The sequence below is a fragment of the Phaeodactylum tricornutum genome, chromosome 2 (assembly GCF_000150955.2).
Source record: "Phaeodactylum tricornutum CCAP 1055/1 chromosome 2, whole genome shotgun sequence".
Lineage (NCBI taxonomy): Eukaryota > Bacillariophyta > Bacillariophyceae > Surirellales > Neidiaceae > Phaeodactylum > Phaeodactylum tricornutum.
In genome coordinates this window covers 538,823-562,762 of record NC_011670.1, presented here as the reverse complement: position 1 = coordinate 562,762, position 23,940 = coordinate 538,823, and the positions used below count along the sequence as shown (strand labels likewise).

Genomic DNA, 23,940 nt, shown 5'->3' with positions numbered 1-23,940 from the left:
CTACCGCCGGCAGCCAATTCAAGAGACGGATCTCGATAGGTCATGGTCGTGACACCGTCCTCGTCACTGCAGTTAGATCCATCTTCGTAACAGGGAACGTTTTCCACAGTAAAGGTTCCTGGCGTTGCCCAGGCCACTTCCGACTCAATACCCAGGGCGTTCTTCCCCATGACGATCCGGAAAAATCCCATTTCTCCCCAATACTGTCCCCAGGAGTTGCGGACAATCCAGTGTTGCTGTCCCGTTTCCTCATCCATGTCCCAACCCACGATAGAAACCACGTGATTCACCATCATGTTCCAAATTTTCGTATTGTTTACGACACCGCCGGCGTAATTGACAATGGGTTCAGCGTTGACGCCGGTAGCAACGGGTCCACGCGCGTATATTTCGGCCTTGATTTGTTCCGCCACGGCGCCGAATCCACCGGTAAAGTAACTGTAGGTCCCGTACTCGGCCACGGTGGCGTTGGGGAAGGCCGTAATGGCCCGACAAGTTCCGGACGCGTCGCAGGTCCGGCAAGTGTTGAGTGCCGTACAGGACGTATCGACGTGTCCGCAAAATCCGTCGGTCGAATCCGTGCTACAGGCAATGTAGGGCATACAGGTTTCGTAGGGAATGAATCCTTGACGGTGGACGAACTCGTACACGCCCGTGTGGGAACCGCCGTGGCAGGAACCTGCCGTGTGTGCGGCACAGTTGAGTACGTACTGGATGGAAAGGTTGATTTCGTCCCCGAGGCCCTGACGGGCAATCTTGATGCGATCGGCGAGGGCGGACAAGGCCCCGTGTGCCCAACACGAGCCGCAGTACTGCGGAATGTGCTGATTTAATGATTTGGTGAGATTGCCACCCCAGGAAAAACGATCGGGTAGAGTGTCCGTGTCCAGGTACGTGTAGGGGAGTGGCGAGGTGTAGGATTCGCGCTGGGAGTGACCGGCGAGTACCTAGTGGATGTGGATGTGGGGGTATAGATAGCAATATGAGTACGCAGGAGGGTCAGTGTTCGATATGGTCCGGTATTCGTTCGTTTTGGAGTGTGTGTTTCAAGAGTTGGAACGGATTCGACCGTTCCTCAACGAAAATCGTACACGTACGCACGTACCTTGTACTCGTTGAGTCTCTGCTGCGCGTGCGAAAAGCCAACGGTAAGGAGCAGCAGAGCCGCGACGAGTGAACGAATGGACTGCATTCGGATGCGAAGAAAACGACCGTATTGGAACAAAAAACACACGCGCGAAACTCGAGTTAAAACCAACTTTGGAACGAGAGACACAGGGACCAACAAATCCAGCGATACCAACGGCGCCTTCCCTACCAATACAGAGGCAAACTGTTGCACATGCACTGTCCGTTCCGAACGAAACGAACGAACGAAACGAACAAGATCCGGGATAATTCCGCACGACGCAAAACCGTGACACTTGAACTGTCGTTTGTGACTTTGTGTCAATACTATACGTGATTCACGACTGAGATCGAGTCCAGAGTCGACAGTGAATGCCCAGACTCGGACCTCACTTACTGTTACATTACCTACGTTAGCCCTCACCCCTCCTAACATGATTCGTTGCTATCCATCCACATTCGCAAGGTGCTGTAATGTCAATCTTGCATTCACAAGGTCCACTGGAAATTATTGATGTCTTTGCCCAACTCGACACGGAGGAGGAGCTTTCGATTGTCCTGCCAATCCCCTACTTTCTGTCTTTTTGCCCTCTAGACTTTACCTGCATGCACCAACGTTAATACATTCTTCCTACTCGAACACGAACCATCATGAGCCCACCACCACCACCGCCGCCGTCCCAAGCGGGTAAATTCAAACCCCGCAAGCCCGCCCGCCGTGTCCGGGTCGGGGGCGACCATCCCGTCGACGCCCCGCCCCCAGCGGCCCCGGTCGTTGTCCAATCCCATCCCCGTGGAGGCCGTGGACGGGGAGGCCGGGGAGGACGAACACCCGTTCCCATGGGGCGGGCTTTTTTCACCGCGACACCATCCGGACGCGGTGGGACGCCCGCGACCGCCCGCAAAGTACAGGCCGCAGCGACGGCGACCCGTACGGGAGTCCACCGGGCCTTGCGAGAAACGGAAGCTTCGGAAGAAGTCGTGGGTATGCTGGAGGAAGCGGTGGGATCCTCCAGCGTGCGTCCGACGATGGTGGGGTCCGCGGACCTGGACGGACTCAAGGAGGGTCGGTACGAGTACGAAGACAACGCGATGGATGGATCCTTCGGACGACCCGGAGACGACACCGGATTCTTGTACGATTCTGATTCCAGTGCGGAACGAAGGACACGGCAACCGCGGCGGATGAATGCAAGTGGCAGTATGCCACCGTCCAGTTTGCCCTTTCCGTCGCTCGACGTGCCGCCAGGCATTGGCAATTTGCCCAAGCCCGACTTTTACCTCGGCGCAGCGACAGACCGCAATACACACCCACCGGAATCGTCCGGAACGAACTACGGAGCACCACGACCCGCCAAAGCACAAGTTACCGTGACTCAAGACGCGCCGACGGCGTCGCCCTTTGTGGACACCCGCGACGCCCGAGCCTGGCAAAACGAAAAGGATTCCTGGTTTTTGGTACAATTTCCGACACGGTTACCACCATTGGTCCAACGAGTCGCCACGGAAGACGCGGTGACGGCGAACGTGAAACGGGAAGATGGACATTCACACGAGACTGCCGACGAACCGTCGGCAGCGACGGGTGACGCGTCAACGACGTACGCCGACGTCGCGACCGCACCCGTGGATCCCACCGCTTTTGACAATGCCTGGGCAAACGCCGTCCCGGGTAGACTGGGGAAACTCGTTGTGTACAAAAGCGGACGGACCGTACTCGTACTGGAACGTCCCGACGGTAGTGTCGTGCATATGAATGCGCACGAAGGACTAACGTGTGGATTCCGACAACAAGCCGTGGTCATTGACCAGAAAAAGAATCAATACGTGACGATGGGAGATGTGCAAAAGACGATTGTTATGACACCAGATCTAGCTAAAGCTTTTCCAGACTCTTAACGAGCACCACCTCGAAAGAAAATACGCCTTGGAATCATCGTGTCGTAGTTAGACGGCAAGCTTGTGTACACACGTGGGGAAGATTGCGGCAGACTCTCGCGGGCATCCTACGCGGTCTTCCCTAGTTTCTCGCGGAGCTCATCCAGTAGTCGTAGAACGAGATCTTTACTCAGGCCCATGACACTGTCCTCGGTCCCGTCAATCCGCACAATATGTTCCTTAACGAACGGGTGTTCCACCATGAGTCCGCCCGCGCAGGACAGGATTGGTGCGTCGGCGGCCAAAAGCCGATCCACCAGATCGTCCGGAAGGCGGGGATCAAAATGTACGGTCGCCGTGTCGATTCCCGAAACTTGTGTTCCCGACGGCAAATGCGTGAGTACACAGGATCCCACGGTCGACGGTGGATTCGACGCGTACCGACGGACAAAATCCCGGGCTTCCTGTACACTTTCGGGTTTTTCCAAAATCACACCGTCACACGTGACGACCTGATCGCCGGTCAAGACGATCCATTCCGTCCGTCCCAAAGGTGCAGGTAAATCATCCGTACAGTTCCCGGCACGTATTTCGCGCACCAAATGCTGCATTTTGGCCGAGGCGAGGTTCCGGACCAAAACGTGCGGGGCGTCCCGGGTCCGGTCACCGAGACTCTTTTCGTCAATCGGACGGGCGCACACGTGAAAGTGGACGCCCATTTCTTGCAACACCAGTTTGCGGGAAAAGGACGCCGATCCCAGAAGGAGTGGTGTGGGGAGACCAAGAGTGACGACGGGATCGGGTACAGTCGAGGACGCCGTTGCGGCGTCCGTGGACGTCTCACTCATGTGCGTGGTGCCGGTGATTCGACGAGAAATGCAACCGGCGCGTGTGCCGAAAAACGTGGGAAGTGTCCCGCGTATGGATGCCGAAAAGCCTCGTGACAATGCCAAGCTGCAAGCGGTCAGCGTCCAAGACAAAAGACGTCGTCCCATGGCCCGTGAGGAAGGTAGAATCTGATTGACTGGGACTTATAGTATTGTCGGTCACTGTCCGTCGATGAAATCCTATCTGTAAGATCTACTATCTACGGTATACACGTAGTCTACCGGTAGTAACAACCTACGCTCGGCAAGGAACCCGAGTCGGCAAAATTGGACAGGAGTGCGCCATATTAATGTTAGGGTAGGGTTCCGATTCCTGACAATCGTGCGATGAACAGACCGAAATTTCAAACGCCTTTCACTGTCTTACTGTTATGGATTCCCAGAAGAAATCGAAACCGGCGACCCCAGGCCGAAAAACATACCCAATCGATACCTGTACCGGAAGGCAACCACAACAACGACAACACCCTGCTGACCATGGCATCGCCGTCACGTTCCAACACTCCCGGGACGACATCAACGCCTCGCACTGCCCGCAAACGGCGTCGACAAGAAGACGTGGCCAAATTGCGGCAGTATGGAGTGGATCTGCCGGACATTCCCGGCCTACCGGTGCCGATCATTCCGTTGCAAATTCACGCCGGGAAGCAAGCCCGAACGTTCTTTCGCCACGCGACCGATCAAGCCGTGGCACCGTATACGCAGGCAGCGTGCGAGCATTCCGTCAGCGATTGTGCCGTACCGGCGGTTGCTACCGATTCTTTTTCCCACGGTGATGCGGCTCCTTCCGTCGTGGACGCGATCCTGCATCGCGTCGCCACGTCCACCACGGCCCAATCCTCGCCACGGCAACAGGCAGCCGCCGCTCGGGAACGACGCATGCACGAGAGCGTACAAGTCTGGCTCGAAGCGGTACACCGACAAATGCGGGACCAACCGGCTCTCCGGAGTACGATTCCGGTGGCGGCACTCGAGTACTGGTGGGATCCGGTCTGCGACGGACACCAACCGCTGGCGACCCGACGTGCGGCTTTTTACTTGGCGGGACACTTGTTGCAGAAGAGTGCGGATGCCAGAAAGTGGCTACTGGAGAATGGTACACGTATTATTCACTGGATGGATAGTTTGGAGCAAGTCGTGAAGGGACCAAACGACTCGGCGAATGCGCTTCCGGCGTTCCAACAAGAGGGCTTTTGGTTGTTGCGGTACTTGCGGGATCAGGATTACGGCAGTTTGTATCCAACGTTAGCCGTCGCTCTGCAACGATTCGAACAAATGTATCCGCACGTACACGAGGCGTCTCTTAGTGACGGAGTCGCTGGTTGGAAGGACATTGTAGCGTTGCGACAGTATCGTGACCAGGCCATGCGGTACAGCGAGAAGGAAAGGCGCCGCGTCCAAACTCTGGTGCAACGATGTCATCAGTGTACCGATGTTCTGGTTCCCCGGTTGGGGGTGATCGGAACGGAAGAATCGGGTGGCAAGGAGAAACAGGGAGAAAGTGACGATAGCGACGGGGACAGCATTGAATGGGAAGAAGGATGGGAAGCCACAGACCCTTTTGCCGAGACGAATACCACCGCTCCGTCTCACGAAGACGCGGTAGAACATACTCTAGCGACCATGCAAGCCATTGGAGGTCTTCGAGACGGAGGTCTGGATATTCAGCTCGGTAATTTCGAGTCAGACGAGGCACCCCACGGAGATGGTTCCATCCTCAGCGCGGAACAATTGGTGGCTCAAGGTCGGTTGCAAAAATGCATTCTCCTACTACACAGTCGTCACATGCCCAGATTAACTTTGTGGGTCGAAGGTCTAACCAAGGCAGACGCACTTATCCCGAACGCAAGCAAAACAGCGCTGATTCAAATGTCGTCCGATCAAAACAGCCATAGACAAGAGGTTTTATCGGAACTTATGCGGTTAAAGGCCGAAACGGCGTCCTGTTTGTCCGCTGCGCGTCGGTTGGGTATGAAAGACGGTACGACGGTACCGACAACGATGTCTGTCCCAACTGAAACGCCGACGACTGCTCGATCATCGACTGTTTTGCCCGTTCACATAAACCTCGGGGGTAGCACTCGACACGAAGCTTTGGTCCATTCCATGGCTCGCCGCAAATCGGGTCCGGGATCGCAAGACGTGACGCGACGGCGGTCGAATCGCATTCAAATAAAATTCAACAGGCGGTAGTAATGACATCTCCGTTGACGTAAAGGGGATTTTAGTAAAGAAGATCGATGGCTTAATTGGGAGTCATGCACGAAATATATTAATCAAACTGTGAAGCAAAACTGTGAAGCGTGTATCTATTTTCAAACTGAAACTTCCTTACGCCAAGCTCGTCCGTATCGTCGTACTCCTCTATGCCATCGCCTTGGAACCTCAGGAGACACTTTCTCAGGAACTGAATCCTCGATTGAACTTCTGATATCTCGAAAGACTGTAATTCGCCAAGGTGGCCCGCCAACCTTCGATGCATACAGTGTAACATATTATTAGTCATTCGTAAGAGTACATTTGAAGCAGTCACCGGTGCTAAGAATTGGTCAGTCCATTCAACGTGGTATTGGTCAACAATTTCCCGGCAGTTCTGCACAGATAGAACTTGACCCCCACAGAAAACATCGACAAAAATCTCGTTTGTAGAAATTCCCAAAACGACGTGTCCCGGAAGCCCAATAATGTCGACGAATACACCCACCCGCCGAAGGACGCATTTGTACAGTACCGCCAGCGTAATGGGAATCCCTTTGCGGTTTTCCAATATAAACAATAAGGAGGAATTGTTCAAATCATAGTAGTTTTCCACGTTTCCACCGTACCCAAGATCTCGCAAAAGCTCGCTAAGCTTAGTGGTAGCGCCAACAGGGTCTTCGGATGCTGTTGTTTCCAAGCCTATTCGACTCTGGAGTTGCAACGCCAACTCGTCCAAACGACGAAACATGTCAAGACGTGCTAGATCTGGGCGAGTATTCAAGCTTTTTTCCCAATCAAACAAGGAAAATGCCAGCAAGAAGGCACCTTCTTCCAAACAAATGCTGTCATGAGTTGGAGAGTTTCTGTTGCTTTGTTGCAGCCAGTAATTCCATTCCCTCGAAATGTAGGCAAGAGTAAAGTACTCCAAGGTTATAGAAGCCACGCAAGTGGTGTATTGGTCACATAGATCTCCAGTGTACTGGTGCAGTGCCATACCGCGAGGCACTGTCATGCACTCGGCATACTCGTCGTTGTTAATGAGATGCAACCAACTTTTGTCGCGTTGTAGTAAGCGTATCAAGTCAACGTCGCGGATTTGATTCGGGCAGGTCCGTCGCAAGCATGCCGCTATCCGTTGTAGTTGTTGGAATACGGATCGATCCAATACGAAGCGCCTGGCATAGTCGGAGCGGTAGGAAAGGGTGTGTTGGCGAGGAATGTTCCACCATACATTGCGATAGAGACGCTCCCACGTTGCTTCTTCTCCGCAGGCTTCGGCGAACACTCTACTGACGGCCCCCAAACGTATCAAGGTGGAACCCTCAGCAACGAACGACGCAATTATCTGGGCCACTTCAAACGGTAGATTCGTGGGTGAAGATTTCATGGTTTAGTCCGTCGTTGTTAGTGCCATGATCGAAAGTGTACTCCTCTCGACTCTGCAGCTGGAATGGGACGAAGGGCGTTGAATGTGGTTGGCACGTCCCTATGCACTGCTCATATGTTTCATTTCACAGATACTGAATGTGACTGCTTAATCTGGCCCGGTCTAGCTATATACTATGACGATTTAGGCAATGGCCCTTAAGGGGAAAATTTGATTTTTGAAACTGCGAAAGATTTAGATCCGTTCCTTATAGTTGTCTTGGTTGGGTTGATGTGATCATGCACGAGGATTTCTTATCACAGTTTATATAATGTATATGTAAATCCATGCACTTGGGCTCTTCGCGAGTGAATATTCCCCACATCGTACGGGGTGTTAGATGTTCCGTAATCATTGTCAGAAATCACTGTCAGTCAACCCTCGTTAGCATTCCGGCAACCCCCAACCAACTCTGAGAAATCGTTTCCTCCTTATACGCATGGGAAGGAAGCAGTAGTAGCTCTAGTGCAAAGAACACCAATGGCGATCAGCTTCGTTCTAGTACTATACGTTATCATCGGGTCGTCTCTAGAGACCGATGGTTTTGCTCCAGGCTTCAGCACGAGGAGGACCTTGGGATCCTCCCGAGAGGCTTCTTGGATGAATAGTTCCACCCGATTGCCTGTGCGGGCCGACAAGATCGACTCCAAGTTGCTGGATGACTTTCGAACATCCTGGGGTGAATTTATCAACCCCTATGAAGTACTGAAAGTCAACCGCGCTGCTGAGCAATTCGAGATCAAGCAGTCTTATTACAAACTGTCCCGCCGCTATCACCCTGATGGTATGAGGTATCGAGATATACTACCGGGATCGTGCAACAATATGGAGGACGTCCGGAACCACTGGGAACGCATTCGAATGAGTTACGAGATTTTGTCGGATAAGAAATCCCGCCAGCGTTACGACCGTCATGAAGCCTTGGCGGATCCAGGCCAAGCTGTACGGCGTGCGGCTTCAGATGCGGCGTTGAAGGGCGTCGTGGGAATGGGCAAGGGCTTGCTGGGCGCCGGATCCTTCGCCTATCATCAAATCGTGAAAAAGAAAAGCGATACCGTTGACGGCGTGGAACAAAAAAACGTGTAAAACCAGATTTTCTTTACATCGTACTTGAATTCGAGGCGCCATGCAGTCAAGGGAAACGACAATGGAAAGCTTGGTCGCGGAGAGCAAAAAAGAGTCAACGTAAAATCCCAACTAGTCCACGATAGTATCGCTGCTAAGCTAAGATGCAATGTATATCTTTATTCTTTATAAAATTGAAACTACCTTCGTTTGTTTGCAAATTGCCTTTGCCAGCTTGCCGGTAGCTGCTCCACATCAAGACTGTCCAAAGATTGTGAGAAAAGCGATTCCAATAATTCTGCTGAAGCAGCGTCGCGTAAGTCCCGTAGGACGAACGAGTTCACCCAGCCAGTCTTGCAGCAAAGCTGAAAGGTGGCCTTGACCAGTTTGTCCTTTTGATCGCCTTTCGGGACCAGGTTCGTGCATCTCAGCATGTTGCCAAAAGTCACGTGATCGGGTCCTCTTCGTTGGCCTCGAACTTCGTTGAAGATGCGCAGCGCAATTTTGAAAGCAGAAGCGTTGCTGGCTTTCTCCGTATTAGGGGTTTCGGAGCACGCCATAAGAACAGCGTTGTACGTAAATACCGTAGGTTCAATCCCCCTGTTTCCCTCGGCAAACAGGTCCTGCATACGTTGCAGAACAGCATCGGCTTTTTCAGCCACATCTGGTACTCGAGCCTTAGCAATTGCGCGAATATATGATGTGTACACACGTTCGTTCGGCTTGATTGTTCCTGTTTTGCGGGCTTTCTCCAATAGCTCGAAAACTTGTGTCGAGCGTTGCAAGGAGTCCTGTCCGTTAAGAAATGTGTTAGCCTCAATCACTTTGTCGAAACAAAACGAGTCGAGCTGCATGTTTTTGTCCACCATGTCCAATAAGTAGTCCTGCGCGCGCTCGGGATCCCCATTCTTGGCCCATCCGAACAACAAGATTTTATAAATTTCGGTGGTATCTTCAAAAGTTCCATGTGGCTCGTCTGGTGGGCCTGAGGAAGCTAAATGATCTTCATATCGGTCCAATACACGTTCGGCTTTCTCCATGCAACCAGGGCCATTGCTTTTAACCCATGCGTCAATTACCATTCGTACGGATTTAGCACTGGGTCGCATCGAATCGTCGCCGTCCATGAAGCGCTCATTCATCTCGTCCAGAATATCTTCCCCGCGAGGTGGCCCGTCTGGAGTCTTTGACGAGCAAAAAGCGTTCATCACCGTGACATAAGCAATCGCATCCGGCTCGAACTCGATCCGACCTTCTTGGTGCAATGACTCGATTCTTTTCAAAAGCCGGTCAGCGCGAGAAGCAGCTCCGCGATTTCCTTTTCTCGAGAGACGGGACCATCCACTCAAGACAATGGTCCAAGTAGCAATACTAGGTTGAAATTCGGCTTCGCCTTCCAAATAAAAGTCCAAAATTCGGTTGAGAATACGTTCGGCAGCTGCAACGCCATCCCACTCGCTCTGCTGGGCGTACGCGTCGATGAGTGAGGTAAAGCTCGAAATGTTGGGCTTCACGGTCCCTGGACTACCGTTCGCTGAATCCACTTCGTCCATAAAAATGATCAATTTTTCGGCACGCTCAGCTCCGTAATCGAGTCCGCTTTTTGCCCACGCCGTCAAAACTACATTGAAGCTTTCGACGCTCATCCCGCGGACACGACCTTTCACGTCCATCCAAGGAGGATACTGTTTCACTGCTTCTCGAAGCAGATTTTCAGCACGTTCGGCGGCCCCGCGTTGTCGGCTTTTGGCTAAGGAGCGGATAACGAAATTGTAAATTGATTCGTCTGGTTCCACATCGTAGGAAGATTGCATCGCTTCAAACAACGACCACACCTTGCGGTCCATTCCGCGATCCCGTGACACCGAGAAAACTGAAAGCACGGTACGAAAGGTTTCTTGGTCAGGTTTGACAGATTCCAGTCCATTCTCGAAAAGGGATTTTTGTGTCGCAAAAAGCCGCCACACACGCTCAACCGTGACTGAGAGCCCCTTTGTATTAAGTTTCCCGGAACTTGTTTTCGACCTGAGTGTCGTTTCCAAAGTGGCTTGCCACGCCTTAAAAACAAGCAAAAAATCTTCCAGCTTGGGTTCTAGCAAAATGATTCGATCGTCTCTCATATTCTGAGTAGCTGCCCCCCATTCGCTTATCATACGGTAGAGCAGCCGCTCCATAGTATCCACGTGGCCTTCATTCTCTTCCGCAATCGAAGCCATCATTTCTCTAAGCAGCCTTATTTCTTCCGTTTGCAGTGTTCCAGGTGGAGCTTTATCCATCATATCAATAAAATGCGACAAGGAAAGATATAACTCTGAAATATCTCCCTTCGACGGGGTTGAGGTCTTAAATTCTCGATCTGGCATAGAGTCGAGGAGTGAGATGTCGTCTGCTTGAAAGCTTTCATTGTTGCAAGTTGCAGAATTCCTGCGACTAGTGGCAGCGCAACAAGGAGCAAACGTTTGCGGAGAATAAGTGCCTGTTGAAGAAAAAGAAAACGGACGTGCCCCGGGTAAAGCAAACAAACCGAGCGCAGTTGTTGCGACTCCGCTGTGCCTCATGGTTGAGCTTTATGGTTTTCTGATCAGATTCGACGATACGAAATAGGGTCAATAAATCCGCTCGACATCTATTCTTCGTTCTCCTGGGTTAAAAAAAGGTGGAGAGCGGAGATGAGGACGGCAGAATGAAAAAGACCGATTGTGTGCATGTGGGTGCGACCGTCCACTGATATTTCTTGGGTGATGAGATTTTGTTGCCCATGGGCCGATTGATGGTTGTTGTTGATGCCTACCGTGACCCAAAATTGCTTACGACTGACTGTGACGCGGTAGATCTTCTCCCCCTCGCCTCGCTACCATAGACTGTACCCAGTATATCTCTTACAGTAAGGCCTCTCGCTGATGAAAATTGCAGGCAGGAAAGGTCCGGCGACTGGCAGACTGTATGTTTCTCCTGATCCCCGTCTTCAAGAAATTTCAACACGTCATCCAACGGGGTGATGAAATTGTGATTTGGTTGTGGACGATCAAGTTCCTCCGGGCTGATTCTCACAACAGCTATCCACCAAAAATTAAAATCGTCTCGAAAGAGAAAGAGGCTTCGGCGTCACAAATATATACCGTGTTCAGCAAGAAGGCGTCTTGGAGAGAGAAGATGAGAGCCGAGCTTTTGGCTTATGTTTTGCTGGTACCTGTGGTTCGGGCCTTTGTCCCACCGGGCACTAATGCTTTTTTCCAAAATGCGCAACATAGAGAGCTTGCCGTTCGCAAGGATACGCCACACTGGTTCGTCACGGTGGCGGAAGGAGAAACGGCTGTGCCGGACTCCAACGAGTCTATCAACGTGACGGCAGTCAGCCTGGAGGCTTCGGCAGTTACTGTGACGGATGTTGAAAAGGTAGAAATATCGGAAGCACAGAAATTAATGCAACAAGTGAAAGACGCCGGTACTGCCGGAATCATCTCGTACGCGCTCTGGGAGGTTGCTTTTTGGACGGTTTCGATTCCCGTCGTAATATTTGGTTATATAGGCGTCACAGGGCACTGGCCAGATCTCAGTGACAATGACGATATTGCCAAGATGGGAGCCGAGGCCTTTGCCTTTGTCAATTTTGCCCGATTTGCCGTCCCACTTCGAATTGGTTTAGCGCTCTCGACCACACCGTGGATTCAAAATAATGTGGTTGACAAGTTCTTCCACAAGGAGGAAAAATGAAGAATGTTGAGACAAATGAGTTGACAGTCCTTGTAAGAAATGGAGAAACACTGCTAATCCGGCGACCCACCTTTGGAAAGAAAATGAGGGGCATGACAACGAAAAAAGGTTTACGTCGCGGCCCAGGTAGCACAGTCTTTTGATTTTTGCAGAATTTACGTTAACAATAAGGGGTAAGCTTGTAGCCCAGTTTGTGAGGCAAAAAAAATCAACCGAGTCATTATCACTGCGAGCATACCTAATCGAATACACACTTTCGGGTGTTGGTTGAGCTAGGGTTAGGGGAGAACGATTTGTGTTTCCAGTGATATTCACAGGGGGATCCACAACGTATGCTTGTCACGAATTATTCCTTTTATTGATTCTGTCTTGTTCCTAGAGCAAGACTTCTACACGTGCGACTTCGCATTCAACGTTAAACGGCCGAGTCGTCAGTGTTGAAAATCCGCATTTGTTGTATCCGTTCAATCAGCCGAAGCCTTTCGTTTCAAGGTTTGCGTTCAACGATATCCATTGTGTGGTTTGACCGATGTCGCTTCAAGGTCTGGTTGTCCTTGCCGTACTATTTTGTTTTCTACCCTATGCTCTCTTCAAAAATAGATCCAAGAACTGGGATTTCGCTAACGTGTCGACCCATGCAATTCGCGAGACTGTGTCTGATCGAAAAATGGTCAAGGTGGAAGTGTATGTCGAAAGCCTCTGTATTGATAGTCAACTGTATATGTCGGAACAGCTGATGCCCACTTTTGAGAAGCTAGGGGACATCATGGATCTCGACTTGATTGTCTTTGGAAATGCCAAGCTTGATGTCGAGAATGCAAAGCTGGAGTGCCAACATGGTTTCGGAGAATGCGATGCGAACGCGTACCAGCTATGTGCCCGCGATATATACCCATTTGCGAACAGGTATATTCCCTTTGATTCATGCCTGTTCAAAAGTTTGCCCATGGGTCATCACGACGATCCCTTTGCGCCTAATTTATTCGCGAATTGTGCTCGATTGACAGCTCTCGACTGGAACGCACTTGTATCCTGCCACGCAGATGAAAGGCACGTTTGGGAGTTGCAACTAGCTGCTGCGCTGGACACCCCTTCTTACCATAACTATGTGCCGTGGGTAGAAATAGACGGCCAGCACATCGATGAAGACAACGTTGATCTATTATCGACTATTTGCGATGCTTATAACAGGACGGGCGGAGATTACAGTCGGGTTGTTGAGGCTTGTGCAGAAAGCCGAGTAAGAGATGTCCATGCTCCTAGCTCCTCCGTATTTGCCGAAATCGACAGGGTTATAGTGGGTATCTACGTTGAAAGTTTGTGCGTGTACTGTAAGCAATATTTGGAAGAGCAAGTCATGCCAACGTATGAACTGCTCAAAGACTACATTGACCTAAATGTGGTTGTTTTTGGAAATACGATGATTGACGTAGCGAACAGATCACTTGACTGCCAGCATGGCGTTGCCGAGTGTGATGCAAATGCGTATCATGGTTGTACGAGGGATGTGTACTCCGACACAGGTCGTTACTTGCCTTTCACAGCTTGTTTGTTTCAGACTCTGCCTATGGGGTATAGCAACAATGAATTTGGAAGAGAAGCTTATGCCGACTGTGCACGAAGATCCGCTCTAGACTGGAACGCACTTGTGACATGTCGGCTCGATGAAAATCATGTATGGAAGCTGCAGCAGCGTGCTTGGAAGGAAACACCATCCGACCACCAGTATGTTCCTTGGGCTGTGGTCGATGGGCGACACATTGACCAAGAAGACGAAGATTTGATGGCGTCGGTGTGTGATGCAATCAAAACCCGTCGCCAGTATGATGACACACCATCACCCCCATGTCCAGAGTTTTCAATGAAAAGAAGATGACTGTGAATCATTAATCTCTATGGAGCAGCAAATATGGTGTGGTCAATAGCTACACAACATAGAAATTCTGTCTGTGCTGGGCATGCCTGGCTAAATGTCATACAATCAAATATCGAGTTGGACAGCACTATGAGTCTACGAGTCGAAACCTAGAAGGACAGCTTTACGTCTTGTTACTATGCTAAATTATTTCCAGCTTTCGATCGCCGTACCCAAGCCTCTCTTTGTGTGTATCAAACAGCTTCTCGAGGGCTTGGCAAAATTGCAGATGAGCCTTGTCAACCTCGTCTTCCGAGGGATTCGACGGATTCTGGCAGGATAGGTATAAAGGTTTGTCAAAGACAAGGGTGGTATCGACTGGTCTAGGACAGATTGGTAGACCATATCTTCCCCAGCACAGTGGAAGAGCAATGCCAAGATTCTGAACGAGCCACATTCGCAGACCAAAGAGCTTTGCGGACGTGAAGTAATAGTCAGATACGCCAAAAACATAAGCTGGGACGACCGGAATCTCGTACTTCAAGCAAAGCTTCAAAAATCCTTTGCGCCGTTTCAGATATACTCTTTCACGTCCATATTGGGTGTACATTTGTTCTGCTTGGCCACCGGGAATCACAAGCAGTGAACCACCTTCTTCTTTTAATCTCTCGACAGCAACTGCGCGGCTGGCATCGACACATCCTGTCCAAAGTGCGATTTCACGAACCAAGGGAATGTGGAACAGTACTGTCGCCGCTAGTGTTCTGATCTTGCTTGCAGTCTGTGGGAGTGCCTCATGTAGCATACCGTCAATAAAAACTCGATAGTCTGCGTTCGTTCCGTGAGGGCTAACGGCGAACACAAATTGGGCGCCTTCTTTCGCTTCGGCTTCCTTGAGCTCGGAGTCAGCTTCAATCTTAAGATTTAGATATCCCCTCACAATGTTAAAGACAAAGAAATTCTCGCTGAACCAATTCCAGCCGTTGCCGTCTCGAGCTTCGTGTTTGCCAATGGACAAGTTGTATGCGTAGTACGGAATCAGAAAGTAGAACCCAAGTACTTTGGGATAAAGAAATGTTGCGATCAGAATTCCCACATTCGGTATGATCATCAAACAAAATAAGCCAATAGCTCCAGCACTTCCTATAAACTTCGATCTGGTCATCTTTCTTCCAGCGAGCCCTTCCTAGCCCATTATCTATCAGCGTTTGGAGAAGCACCGCAATAATTGTAAGTAGATATTGTCCTGGTTGTGTAGGCTTGTTGCTACTTCACCTCGCTTTCTATTAGGCAGAACACCTGCAAGGGATGACTTCACAATTTGTACTGTAAAGAATTTGTTGTGTCGCCTTATATTACAGGTCGCTGCTGGCAGTGAGTGCTTCGAAAAAGTGTGGTGACGTTGGAGGAATTTCCAGTTTGCATCATTACGTATTCACTGTCAGAATAAGGTAGATACAATTATCACGGAAAGTTGATTGACTGTGAATGAGAAAATGAGACTCTATCAAATTAGGTGGAAGTGGGAAAACAGCAAAACTTGAATACCCGTATGCTTTACAAACCCAATTAGGATATACCTGTGCCGACAGGTGCGATTGAAAAAAGGATTACCCTGAAGACTTTTGGTCTAGATGCAGCAGCTGCTTATGTATTTTCTTATGATCGTTGATCGTGAACCTATGCTCCATTGGCTTTTGTATCCTGATCCAGAGACGGATAGAGGACCTCTGGTACCCTCCCCGACTGCTTGACAGTGAATACGCTCCATAGCTTTTTGGAAACGACAATTCCTGTATGCTGTGGAGTTCACAGTCCAAGTGCCCCGATCCCAAGAAGGCCATTTGGGCAATCACTATTCCCAAGATTTCCTTCCTTCGCGTACTTGGAAGCCAACGCATTATAAGAGTTGGGGTAATTTTCGCCGGCAGCAAATCCATCATGGAATTGGTGATATTGTTCCGCAGTAAAGAAGGGGAAGTCTCTAGTATCCATGATGAAGCTCAAAGCGCGCGCGTCGGGGTCGTCACCTTTCCCTTTTGCAAAATCGAGTTTGTCACCTTCTTTGATAGACGTTTCTACCAGTTGCTTGGCATATACTGAGTTTAGACCTCCAGGAATGCCCACTAGGTTCCGGTACTCCGATCCCCGGTCACCCCATTGGTCTGCTCGATAGCCTTCTTTGCTGAACAGTTTGCAATATTCTGCCGCAAACAGTGGAAAGGCCGACGGAGGGATGTTGACGCGTACAACTTCAGCATGACCCAGCTTTCCATAATCCGCAATTTGCGCCGCATTGTGGTAGCAAACCTTACCGTCTTTGGCACCTTTCGTGCCTCCGGCGTAGCCCGCCCGTGCAGTCAACTCGTTGTCCGATCGGCCCAGAATAGTTTTTTCGGCCTCGACCAATTCGTGCTGGACGTGCCAGAAACACCCGCATCCGAAATACACTGCGATATCCTCCTCTTCGCCTGCGGTAGCAACGGCAATGTTGGGCCCTAGCGACAGAGAGCCCGACGTAACGATTGCCGCGGTGGTGGCGACTTTCTTAAAGAATGCGTGTCGAGATAGCGTTTCAGAATGATGAATACCATCGGAAGTAAGAGCCTCGACCAAAGCCGAGACGAAAGCAGCTACTACTAGCGTTGTGAGCGTTCGTCTCATGTTGGTCATTTAGATTTAACGTGTCCCTAACAATGGATAGCGTCAAGCCGATGATATTCACAGTCAGTCAATCGAAATACCCGACGGTGGACAACATACCTATGGTTTTCCATTGCTCGTACGTTTCTTTGATCCCGTGTCATCGTGATTGGAGCGCAAGCAGACTGATGATTATCGCACAATTTAATTGTCACACTCGATAATCTCAGTCAACGAAGGTTGACAATGAGTACCGGGCAACACAGCACAAAGCTATTGGTTGAAAGGTGAAAAGTAGACCTTTCCTAACATCCCTTTAAGAGAAATGATTGGTCGTATAATGACTGGATTTGTAGTATGGAATGTTTCGAGTCGCCGAATACTGACACCAACATGCGCGTGGATCACCGGCGCTGGACCCGTTATTGGCCCTGATTCAACGCGAGCGTCGAAAATCCGACGCGCCTCGTTTTCAGCAACATCAATGGTCACCGCCGCAACCAATGTCATATCCGAAGAGGAATCTGAAAAACGGGAGCGTCGACGTAAGACGCGAGAAAAGCGTAAAAAGTTCATTGGACTAGCCAAGGCCGTGGACCGAGGCCAGTATCAAGTCACCTATCAACCTGGAGGAGTCGACGGCAAAACATTTCAGTCCCTATCAGGCTTGCCGGAACGAAATCGAGTGTTCACAGTTCTGGGAATTGAGAGCAGTTGCGACGATACCGGCGCGGCAGTGGTACGAAGCGATGGTGTCATTCTCGGGGAAGCGTTGGCATCGCAACAAGAAATCCATGAAGCATGGGGAGGCGTTGTTCCTGGGTTGGCTCGTGACGCCCACGTCGAAAAGATCGATGGGGTTGTGGAAGAGGCACTCGCCAAGGCTGGTATGACCATGTCGGATATTGATGCCGTTGGCGTGACAGTTGGACCGGGTTTAGAAATTTGTTTGCGTGTAGGGTGCACAAAGGCACGCGAACTTGCGATCGAACACAAGAAACCGTTTGTTGGTATCCATCATCTTGAGGCGCATATTTTGATGGCGCGACTGCCTCTGTGTGGGTCAGACTCGGATACCACGGTTGAAGCAACCGGTTCTGATATCGTTCACTTGCCTGTTCGAGCAATGGATTTTCCTTTCTTGGCTTTGCTCGTTTCGGGTGGACATTGCCAATTGATGAGATGTATGGGTATCGGCAGCTACACTATTCTAGGTGGTACTCTGGACGATTCGCTAGGTGAGGCGTTCGATAAAACCGCCAGACTACTGGGTTTGCCGACTGGTGGTGGTGGAGGACCAGCCGTTGAAAAGTTGGCCCGCGATGGGGACTCTACCGTCGTCACGTTGCCCATTCCGCTGCGACAGCGCAAAGATATGGATTTCAGCTATGCCGGATTAAAAACCGCTGTCCGCAAGGTGGCGGAAAAGATGGTGGCTGACAAGGGCCTGGAATCAGTGGATGAGTTACCTTATCAGGACAAGGCCAATATCGCAGCTTCGTTTCAGAATGTTGCTATCAAGCATCTTGAACAAAGGCTTAAGTACGCTATGACTCAACTGGAGGAGGACAGTGGAATTCGGACTCTAACTGTGGTTGGGGGCGTGGCCGCAAATACGGAGCTAAGGACGCGACTACAAGAACTTTGCTTAAGCCGCAAGCAGCCATGGACTATCATTGTACCGCCTCCTCGACTTTGTACCGATCAAGGTGCTATGAGTGCTTGGGCTGCTGTGGAACGAATAATGGTTGGTAGCTCCGATGATCCCGCGGAGCAAGAAGTGTTCGCACGTTTTCCTTTCTCTTCACAATAAATAATAACAACGTCTTGAAGCTAAGGAAGTACAATCTTATGTTGACGTTACAAGTTTTCGCAAAGCCACAAAAAGAACTGAGTCGCTATCTCTCATCTCAAGAGCGGCTTGTCGAAGCGTTCGCTCCGCCAGCTCTTCTGTTACCTCCAGCTCGTCGACAATCGCAGCAACGTCTTCTTTGGAAACAGCTACCTGATCGGCAGCCGACACATTAGCCTCATTTTTCGTCATCAGAGCATTCATGGCCTCTTGAGCTTTCGTACCATCAACTTCTTGCTCGTCCACTCGATCCGTGACAGAATCGAGTTGCTTTGCTTGCGCTTCTGCTTCGGCTGCCATCCTGGGTAGAGTTTCAAATTTGCTTAGTTTTAAGGATGAGATGGAGTTTCATAAACGATGAAATAGACGGGAAGGCTTGCTGCCAGATGCTCGTTTACGTAAAAATTAGAAGGTTGAGAGGAAAGTCCGGGCGTCAACCGGTGCATGCTGCGTGGTCAGCAACTTAAGCAGGCTAATCCTAAAAGAGGCCATTTTGTATTGCAAACGTGTAAAAGATTTGTAACAAAGTTCACGATCGTGTCGTTGGCGCATCACATCAACGACAACTTACATTAACAGTAACATAAAACAAAAACCAGTTATAAAATTATGACGATCGAAGCAGCGCGAAGTATCTTTATGAGATTGACTTATACTACAGTTGATGGTGAACGCGAGTATAACATGCCAGACAATTTACACTTACAGTTAATCTAATCGTGTCAACGAATACCTGCTTGGTTGTCTCTTCAGACAATCAGCGTGCATTGTGAAAACATGCCGGTAAAGTGGGGTAAAAGATGCAAGTCTGATTTAAAGAAAAAGAAACACATTGATACTTACATCAATACAAATTGGATGCTACGTGCTGTCAACGCCGGCCTGTCCGTCTAGAAACCGATGGTGTTCACAAACCTACTGGTTGGGAACATGCGTTGCCTTTAGCAAAGCGCCGACGGGCTTGTACGTTAAAAAGTAATCGGACGTCCCTTCATCTTCGACAGTAAACGTGTACTTGGCACACACACTAGCAATGACAGAGTGAAGCTCTGCAACGGCTAAGCGCTGCCCGACACAGTTCCGGGGACCAAGAGAAAAAGGAATGATTGCGGCGCGCTGCAACTCGCTGGGCTCATCCCATCGGGAAGGTTGGAACTCATCTGGTGAGTCAAACACATCAGGGTTGCGACATGCCAAGATTTGCGGAAGGAACACGATCGCGCCTTTTGGGAGTACAATCGTAGGATCTGTTGGTGAAACGATATCTTCCGCGAGTTGCCGGACGGATCCCATTGCCGCAACCGGAGAAAGCCGCATGCCCTCCTGGACAACGCTCCGGAGTCCCGCTGACTGAGCCCACTCTTCGCGAGGTGTTGCTTGAAGCTTCTCTCGAAGAATTTTTTGCTCGTGCGGGTGCTGAGCTAGGTGTAGAAGGATCCACGCCAGAGAGTATCCGGTTGTATCATGTCCTGCCACCAGAAAAGTTAAGAGGTCCGCCGCTCGGGCCTCGTCGTTCTTGTACTTGTCGTTGTTCATTATCCGCCCGATCACGGTATCTTCAGTTTCATGGTGCTTGAGACTACGGTAGTGATCCATGACCTTAAACACAAACCTTTGTAACCGATCTGATGCCACCTTGGCTCGCCTTGCGCTCGGCAATACCCCGTTGAAAAACTTCCGAAGCGGATTGGCAGATTGCTTGAATGAAAATTCTCGCAGAGCTAGATCGAGTTCGCTCAAAAACATCGTCATTTCTTCTTTCGATGGATTGTACTCAAATGCCGACTCACAGATGACGGTAACAGTTAAGTCGACCATTTCGGTTGCGATATCTAAGACTGCGTTGTTAGCTATGGATGGGACTAGGCGCTCTTGAATCCATCGCTCTGTGTGTGCCGCGCAAATTGTGTTCATACGCCGTATGTGCTGTGACGAAAACGCTGGGGCCACGCCTTTGCGAGCGTGTTTCCACGTTGTTTCGTCAGTTTCGGTGAAAATCGAAGGGCCCTTTGTAACTGATTCAAAGGGCTTGTAGACGGAGGCTGGTTTCATTCTACTCTCTGTCAAAATCAATTTGGTCAAGATCGGCTCACCGACGGCCACTACCATTGGGGTTCCTGGGATAGGTAGCCGAACGCGAAAGACACTACACTTCAGCAATCTTGACATTTCTAACATAAAGGATGGTGCTCTGGGGCCACTCATCGATAGTATTGTCCGCAACAAACCAATCGGAGCGTAAGGTGGATACTGCTTTCCATCTTTTCGTTGAAAAGAACGCCTCCTCGTGAAGGCGTACGCGATTCCTAGGACAACAATTGCCAAGGCGGTAGTTTGCCACCAAGGATCTAAGTTGCTCGCTTCGTCAACATAGAGGATCATTGTTGACACAGATGCGAGCGGTTGTTATGAAGCTGTCCTGCGTCGCTCCACCAGTGTAGATGAAATAGAAGAGCGTAGATCAATATTTTCAGCCACACGCAATTGTGTTTCGAACACAGAAACAGGAAATAATACCCTCGGCGAAGACTGGGAGAGACACGTATTGATTCCCGGTATTCACGTGGTCGTGCCGAAGTGAAAAAGAAACATACACACGTAGAAAGAAGGTCCACCGGCGAGAATCTTTGCCATACTATACATAAATGTAAGTCTGGTGTAACTGTAAGTGCTGTAATTTTGTAATATGCCGTTGGTAGGATAATTCTTACAATAGGACGGAAGATACAGAAGGGTTACTTAATGGAAACAGTCACCCTCCGCTATACATATACAATAGGAGATCCAGTTCACTTATGCACCTTTCAGATCTATCGATCAAATAGTTGGTGCTCGGGGCATCGACTGTGACCACGTGAAGAAAGCAAAGTTTCACACAAAGATCTTTGGAACAGCGTGTAAAGCATCTTTAAGCATATTCCCTTTGTGAGGGTATCATATGCTCGCTATTAGACAGATTCCTTTACAACAATAGACGAGGCTCCTAGAGGTAAGGCAATCACTGTCAATCAACGCACGGTTAAGAAAAGACGAATTATGTATATGGTAAGACGAAATTACATATTCAAAAATGCAAAAAAGCTCGCACGTTGTGGGTGACTATTTTATTTATCATGGAAGAAAGTACTGTTTTCCATTTACTTTTGTACACGCCTGGCCTTTAGCAAAGCTCCAACAGGCTTGTACGTCAAAAAGTATTCAGAGGTTCCTTCATCTTCGACAAAAAACTCAAAATCGGTACACAACCTTGCAATGACAGAGTGGATTTCTGCAATAGCGAGACGCTGACCGACGCAGTTCCGGGAACCAAGGATGAAGGGGATGACTGCAGTACGCTGTAGCTCGCTGGGATTGTTCCATCGAGAAGGCAGGAACTCGTCCGGGGCGTCGAAGACATCAGGGTTGCGACAGGCTAAGATTTGCGGAAGAAAAACGATAGAACCTTTTGGGAGTATAATTGTAGGATCCGAAGGGGAAACAATGTCTTTTGCAATTTCGCGAACGGAGCTCACTGCCGCAACTGGAGAAATTCTCATACCCTCCTGGATAACATTCCGGACCGCCTGACACTGTGCCCGCTCTTCTTTAGGCATCGTTTGAAGCTCTTCTCGAAGAATTGTCTGCTCGTGTGGGTGCTGAGCTAGGTTCAATAGAATCCAAGCCAGTGAGTACCCAGTTGTGTCGTGACCTGCCACTAAAAGTGTCAAGATGTCCGCCGCCCTGGCAGCGTCGTTCTTGTACTTGTCGTTATTCATGATCCGACCGATAACAGTATCTTCGGTTTCATGGTGTTTAAGACTACGGTAGTGATTCATGACCTTGAATCCGAATGCTTGCATTCGATCCGTCGCCAACCGTGCTCGTCTGACTTCAGGTAGCACCCATGCAAACCACTGTCTCATTGGATTGGCAGACTGTTTGAAAGAAAATTCTCGCATAGCAGTCTCGGTTTCGAACAGAAACGTCCTCATGTCTTCTTCTGTTGGGTCATACTCAAAGGCTGCCTCGCAGAGAACAGAAACAGTAAGATCACGCATCGCCTGTGCAATATCAAAGGCTGTTTCATTTTCAATGGCTGGGACGAGGCGCTCCTTTATCCATCGCTCCGTTTGTTGAGCGCAAATGGAATTCATGCGTTGAACATGCTGGGTCGAAAACGCTGGCGATACCCCTCTTCGAGCATGCTTCCACAAAACAAGATTTGTCTCACTAAAGATGTTGGGTCCCTTAGTAACATTGTGAAAGGCCTTGTAGATGACGGCTGGCTTGATACTACCAGAGTCAGTTAGAACAGCTTTGGTAAGGAGTGGCTCTCCGACTGCCACGACCATGGGAGTCCCAAAAATAGGAAGGCGCATCCGAAAGACGCTACAGTTTAATTCTCTTGCCATTTGTATCATGAAGGAGGGTGCTTGGGAGCCACTCACGGATAGAGCAGTTTCCCATAAGCCCGCCGGGGCGTAGGGAGGATACTGTTTGCCGTCTTTTCCTTCGGAACGGCCTTTAGTCAAGAAGATAAAAAGAAGCCCGAGAGTCACCGCGGCCAGAGCGAATGATTGCCACCAATCACCTTGATCATACTGTCCATTAAGAAACACCATTGCTTGAATTTTGTTTTGCGTTCGGGAGAAAGCAGATGTCTTTTACTGCTAATCGCCGACGCAGCTAATTTGTGGCTATTGAAGCAAGGCAGCTCCTTACATACGAACACGCATAGACAGTTCCCTCTTGCAAGATCGCCTCCTATGCCATTTATGGTAGGTATTTGGCATGTAGGCCATATTCAATGTATTTTTGTCTTCTGTTGGAAAAAAGGTATATCGTTCTATTGCTCTGAATTGCTTCTTATTGCCGCCAGTTTGATTGCCAAATGGAATTATAGGATTGACTTCACTGTCAGAAAGCGCGGAGGCACCAGCTACTAATTGTAAACAGAAGATCTGGACAAAAGGGTACGGAAATACGAAATAAGGAAGGACAATTAAAGTACTGAAATTAAACCACTTAAATACGTATGTGTAGAATATCCCGGTATCATTTTTCATGTCTTTCGTTGTTGCTTGTGATTGTGCCTCTTATAGGCCTTGTTAACAAATGAACTTTATGCAGGGCTCGGTACAAGTTTGCGGCCGATCAACCTTCGTGATTCGCTTATCGGATTGGTCTACAAAAAGCAATCATGGCAAGATCAAACGGATGAAAAAGCCGAGATCAATTAACTGCAAGCTCGACCCAAGATCCATCAGAAAGCGATTTGCTCCCGTTCTATCCCGATCTTCTGATTGAGGGTCTG

At 49.6% G+C, this 23,940-nt stretch overlaps 14 protein-coding genes across 14 annotated transcripts; 6 read left to right on the top strand and 8 right to left on the bottom strand.

Moving 5' to 3' along the window:
* Positions 1-119: 119 nt before the first annotated feature.
* On the bottom strand, positions 120-830 carry PHATRDRAFT_4741 (predicted protein; the record flags this gene model as incomplete). The annotated part of the gene is made up of 1 exon (XM_002177605.1): positions 120-830. A coding segment is annotated over one exon (711 nt), but the record flags the coding sequence as incomplete, so codon positions are not given.
* A 949-nt stretch (positions 831-1,779) lies between these two features.
* On the top strand, positions 1,780-3,041 carry PHATRDRAFT_43474 (predicted protein; the record flags this gene model as incomplete). Its single annotated transcript, XM_002177924.1, has 2 exons — positions 1,780-2,800; positions 2,832-3,041. 2 exons carry the CDS (start codon positions 1,780-1,782, stop codon positions 2,882-2,884), a joined length of 1,074 nt encoding a protein of 357 aa, XP_002177960.1. The 3' UTR covers positions 2,885-3,041.
* A 120-nt stretch (positions 3,042-3,161) lies between these two features.
* On the bottom strand, positions 3,162-3,773 carry PHATRDRAFT_5720 (predicted protein; the record flags this gene model as incomplete). The annotated part of the gene is made up of 1 exon (XM_002177604.1): positions 3,162-3,773. A coding segment is annotated over one exon (612 nt), but the record flags the coding sequence as incomplete, so codon positions are not given.
* Positions 3,774-4,370: 597 nt separating this feature from the next.
* On the top strand, positions 4,371-6,086 carry PHATRDRAFT_32688 (predicted protein; the record flags this gene model as incomplete). The annotated part of the gene is made up of 1 exon (XM_002177923.1): positions 4,371-6,086. One exon carries the CDS (start codon positions 4,371-4,373, stop codon positions 6,084-6,086), a length of 1,716 nt encoding a protein of 571 aa, XP_002177959.1.
* A 79-nt stretch (positions 6,087-6,165) lies between these two features.
* On the bottom strand, positions 6,166-7,503 carry PHATRDRAFT_43473 (predicted protein; the record flags this gene model as incomplete). The annotated part of the gene is made up of 1 exon (XM_002177603.1): positions 6,166-7,503. Exon 1 carries the CDS (start codon positions 7,477-7,479, stop codon positions 6,166-6,168), a length of 1,314 nt encoding a protein of 437 aa, XP_002177639.1. The 5' UTR covers positions 7,480-7,503.
* Positions 7,504-7,902: 399 nt separating this feature from the next.
* PHATRDRAFT_43472 (predicted protein) lies at positions 7,903-8,604 on the top strand (the record flags this gene model as incomplete). The annotated part of the gene is made up of 1 exon (XM_002177922.1): positions 7,903-8,604. The coding sequence occupies exon 1, from the start codon at positions 7,999-8,001 to the stop codon at positions 8,602-8,604; it is 606 nt and encodes a 201-aa protein (XP_002177958.1). The 5' UTR covers positions 7,903-7,998.
* Positions 8,605-8,783: 179 nt separating this feature from the next.
* PHATRDRAFT_43471 (predicted protein) lies at positions 8,784-11,318 on the bottom strand (the record flags this gene model as incomplete). Its single annotated transcript, XM_002177602.1, has 1 exon — positions 8,784-11,318. The coding sequence occupies exon 1, from the start codon at positions 11,139-11,141 to the stop codon at positions 8,784-8,786; it is 2,358 nt and encodes a 785-aa protein (XP_002177638.1). The 5' UTR covers positions 11,142-11,318.
* A 418-nt stretch (positions 11,319-11,736) lies between these two features.
* On the top strand, positions 11,737-12,297 carry PHATRDRAFT_32684 (predicted protein; the record flags this gene model as incomplete). Its single annotated transcript, XM_002177921.1, has 1 exon — positions 11,737-12,297. The coding sequence occupies one exon, from the start codon at positions 11,737-11,739 to the stop codon at positions 12,295-12,297; it is 561 nt and encodes a 186-aa protein (XP_002177957.1).
* A 343-nt stretch (positions 12,298-12,640) lies between these two features.
* On the top strand, positions 12,641-14,299 carry PHATRDRAFT_43470 (gamma-interferon-inducible lysosomal thiol reductase). The gene has a single exon (XM_002177920.1). The coding sequence runs from the start codon at positions 12,827-12,829 to the stop codon at positions 14,171-14,173; it is 1,347 nt and encodes a 448-aa protein (XP_002177956.1). The 5' UTR covers positions 12,641-12,826; the 3' UTR covers positions 14,174-14,299.
* Positions 14,300-14,328: 29 nt separating this feature from the next.
* PHATRDRAFT_43469 (predicted protein) lies at positions 14,329-15,462 on the bottom strand. The gene has a single exon (XM_002177601.1). The coding sequence runs from the start codon at positions 15,315-15,317 to the stop codon at positions 14,355-14,357; it is 963 nt and encodes a 320-aa protein (XP_002177637.1). The 5' UTR covers positions 15,318-15,462; the 3' UTR covers positions 14,329-14,354.
* Positions 15,463-15,961: 499 nt separating this feature from the next.
* On the bottom strand, positions 15,962-16,816 carry PHATRDRAFT_32681 (predicted protein; the record flags this gene model as incomplete). The annotated part of the gene is made up of 1 exon (XM_002177600.1): positions 15,962-16,816. One exon carries the CDS (start codon positions 16,814-16,816, stop codon positions 15,962-15,964), a length of 855 nt encoding a protein of 284 aa, XP_002177636.1.
* Positions 16,817-17,489: 673 nt separating this feature from the next.
* On the top strand, positions 17,490-18,608 carry PHATRDRAFT_9987 (predicted protein; the record flags this gene model as incomplete). Its single annotated transcript, XM_002177919.1, has 2 exons — positions 17,490-17,853; positions 17,920-18,608. Coding segments are annotated over 2 exons (1,053 nt in total), but the record flags the coding sequence as incomplete, so codon positions are not given.
* A 954-nt stretch (positions 18,609-19,562) lies between these two features.
* PHATRDRAFT_43467 (predicted protein) lies at positions 19,563-21,118 on the bottom strand (the record flags this gene model as incomplete). The annotated part of the gene is made up of 1 exon (XM_002177599.1): positions 19,563-21,118. Exon 1 carries the CDS (start codon positions 21,027-21,029, stop codon positions 19,563-19,565), a length of 1,467 nt encoding a protein of 488 aa, XP_002177635.1. The 5' UTR covers positions 21,030-21,118.
* A 666-nt stretch (positions 21,119-21,784) lies between these two features.
* PHATRDRAFT_43466 (predicted protein) lies at positions 21,785-23,248 on the bottom strand (the record flags this gene model as incomplete). The annotated part of the gene is made up of 1 exon (XM_002177598.1): positions 21,785-23,248. One exon carries the CDS (start codon positions 23,246-23,248, stop codon positions 21,785-21,787), a length of 1,464 nt encoding a protein of 487 aa, XP_002177634.1.
* Between the last annotated feature and the right edge of the window lie 692 nt (positions 23,249-23,940).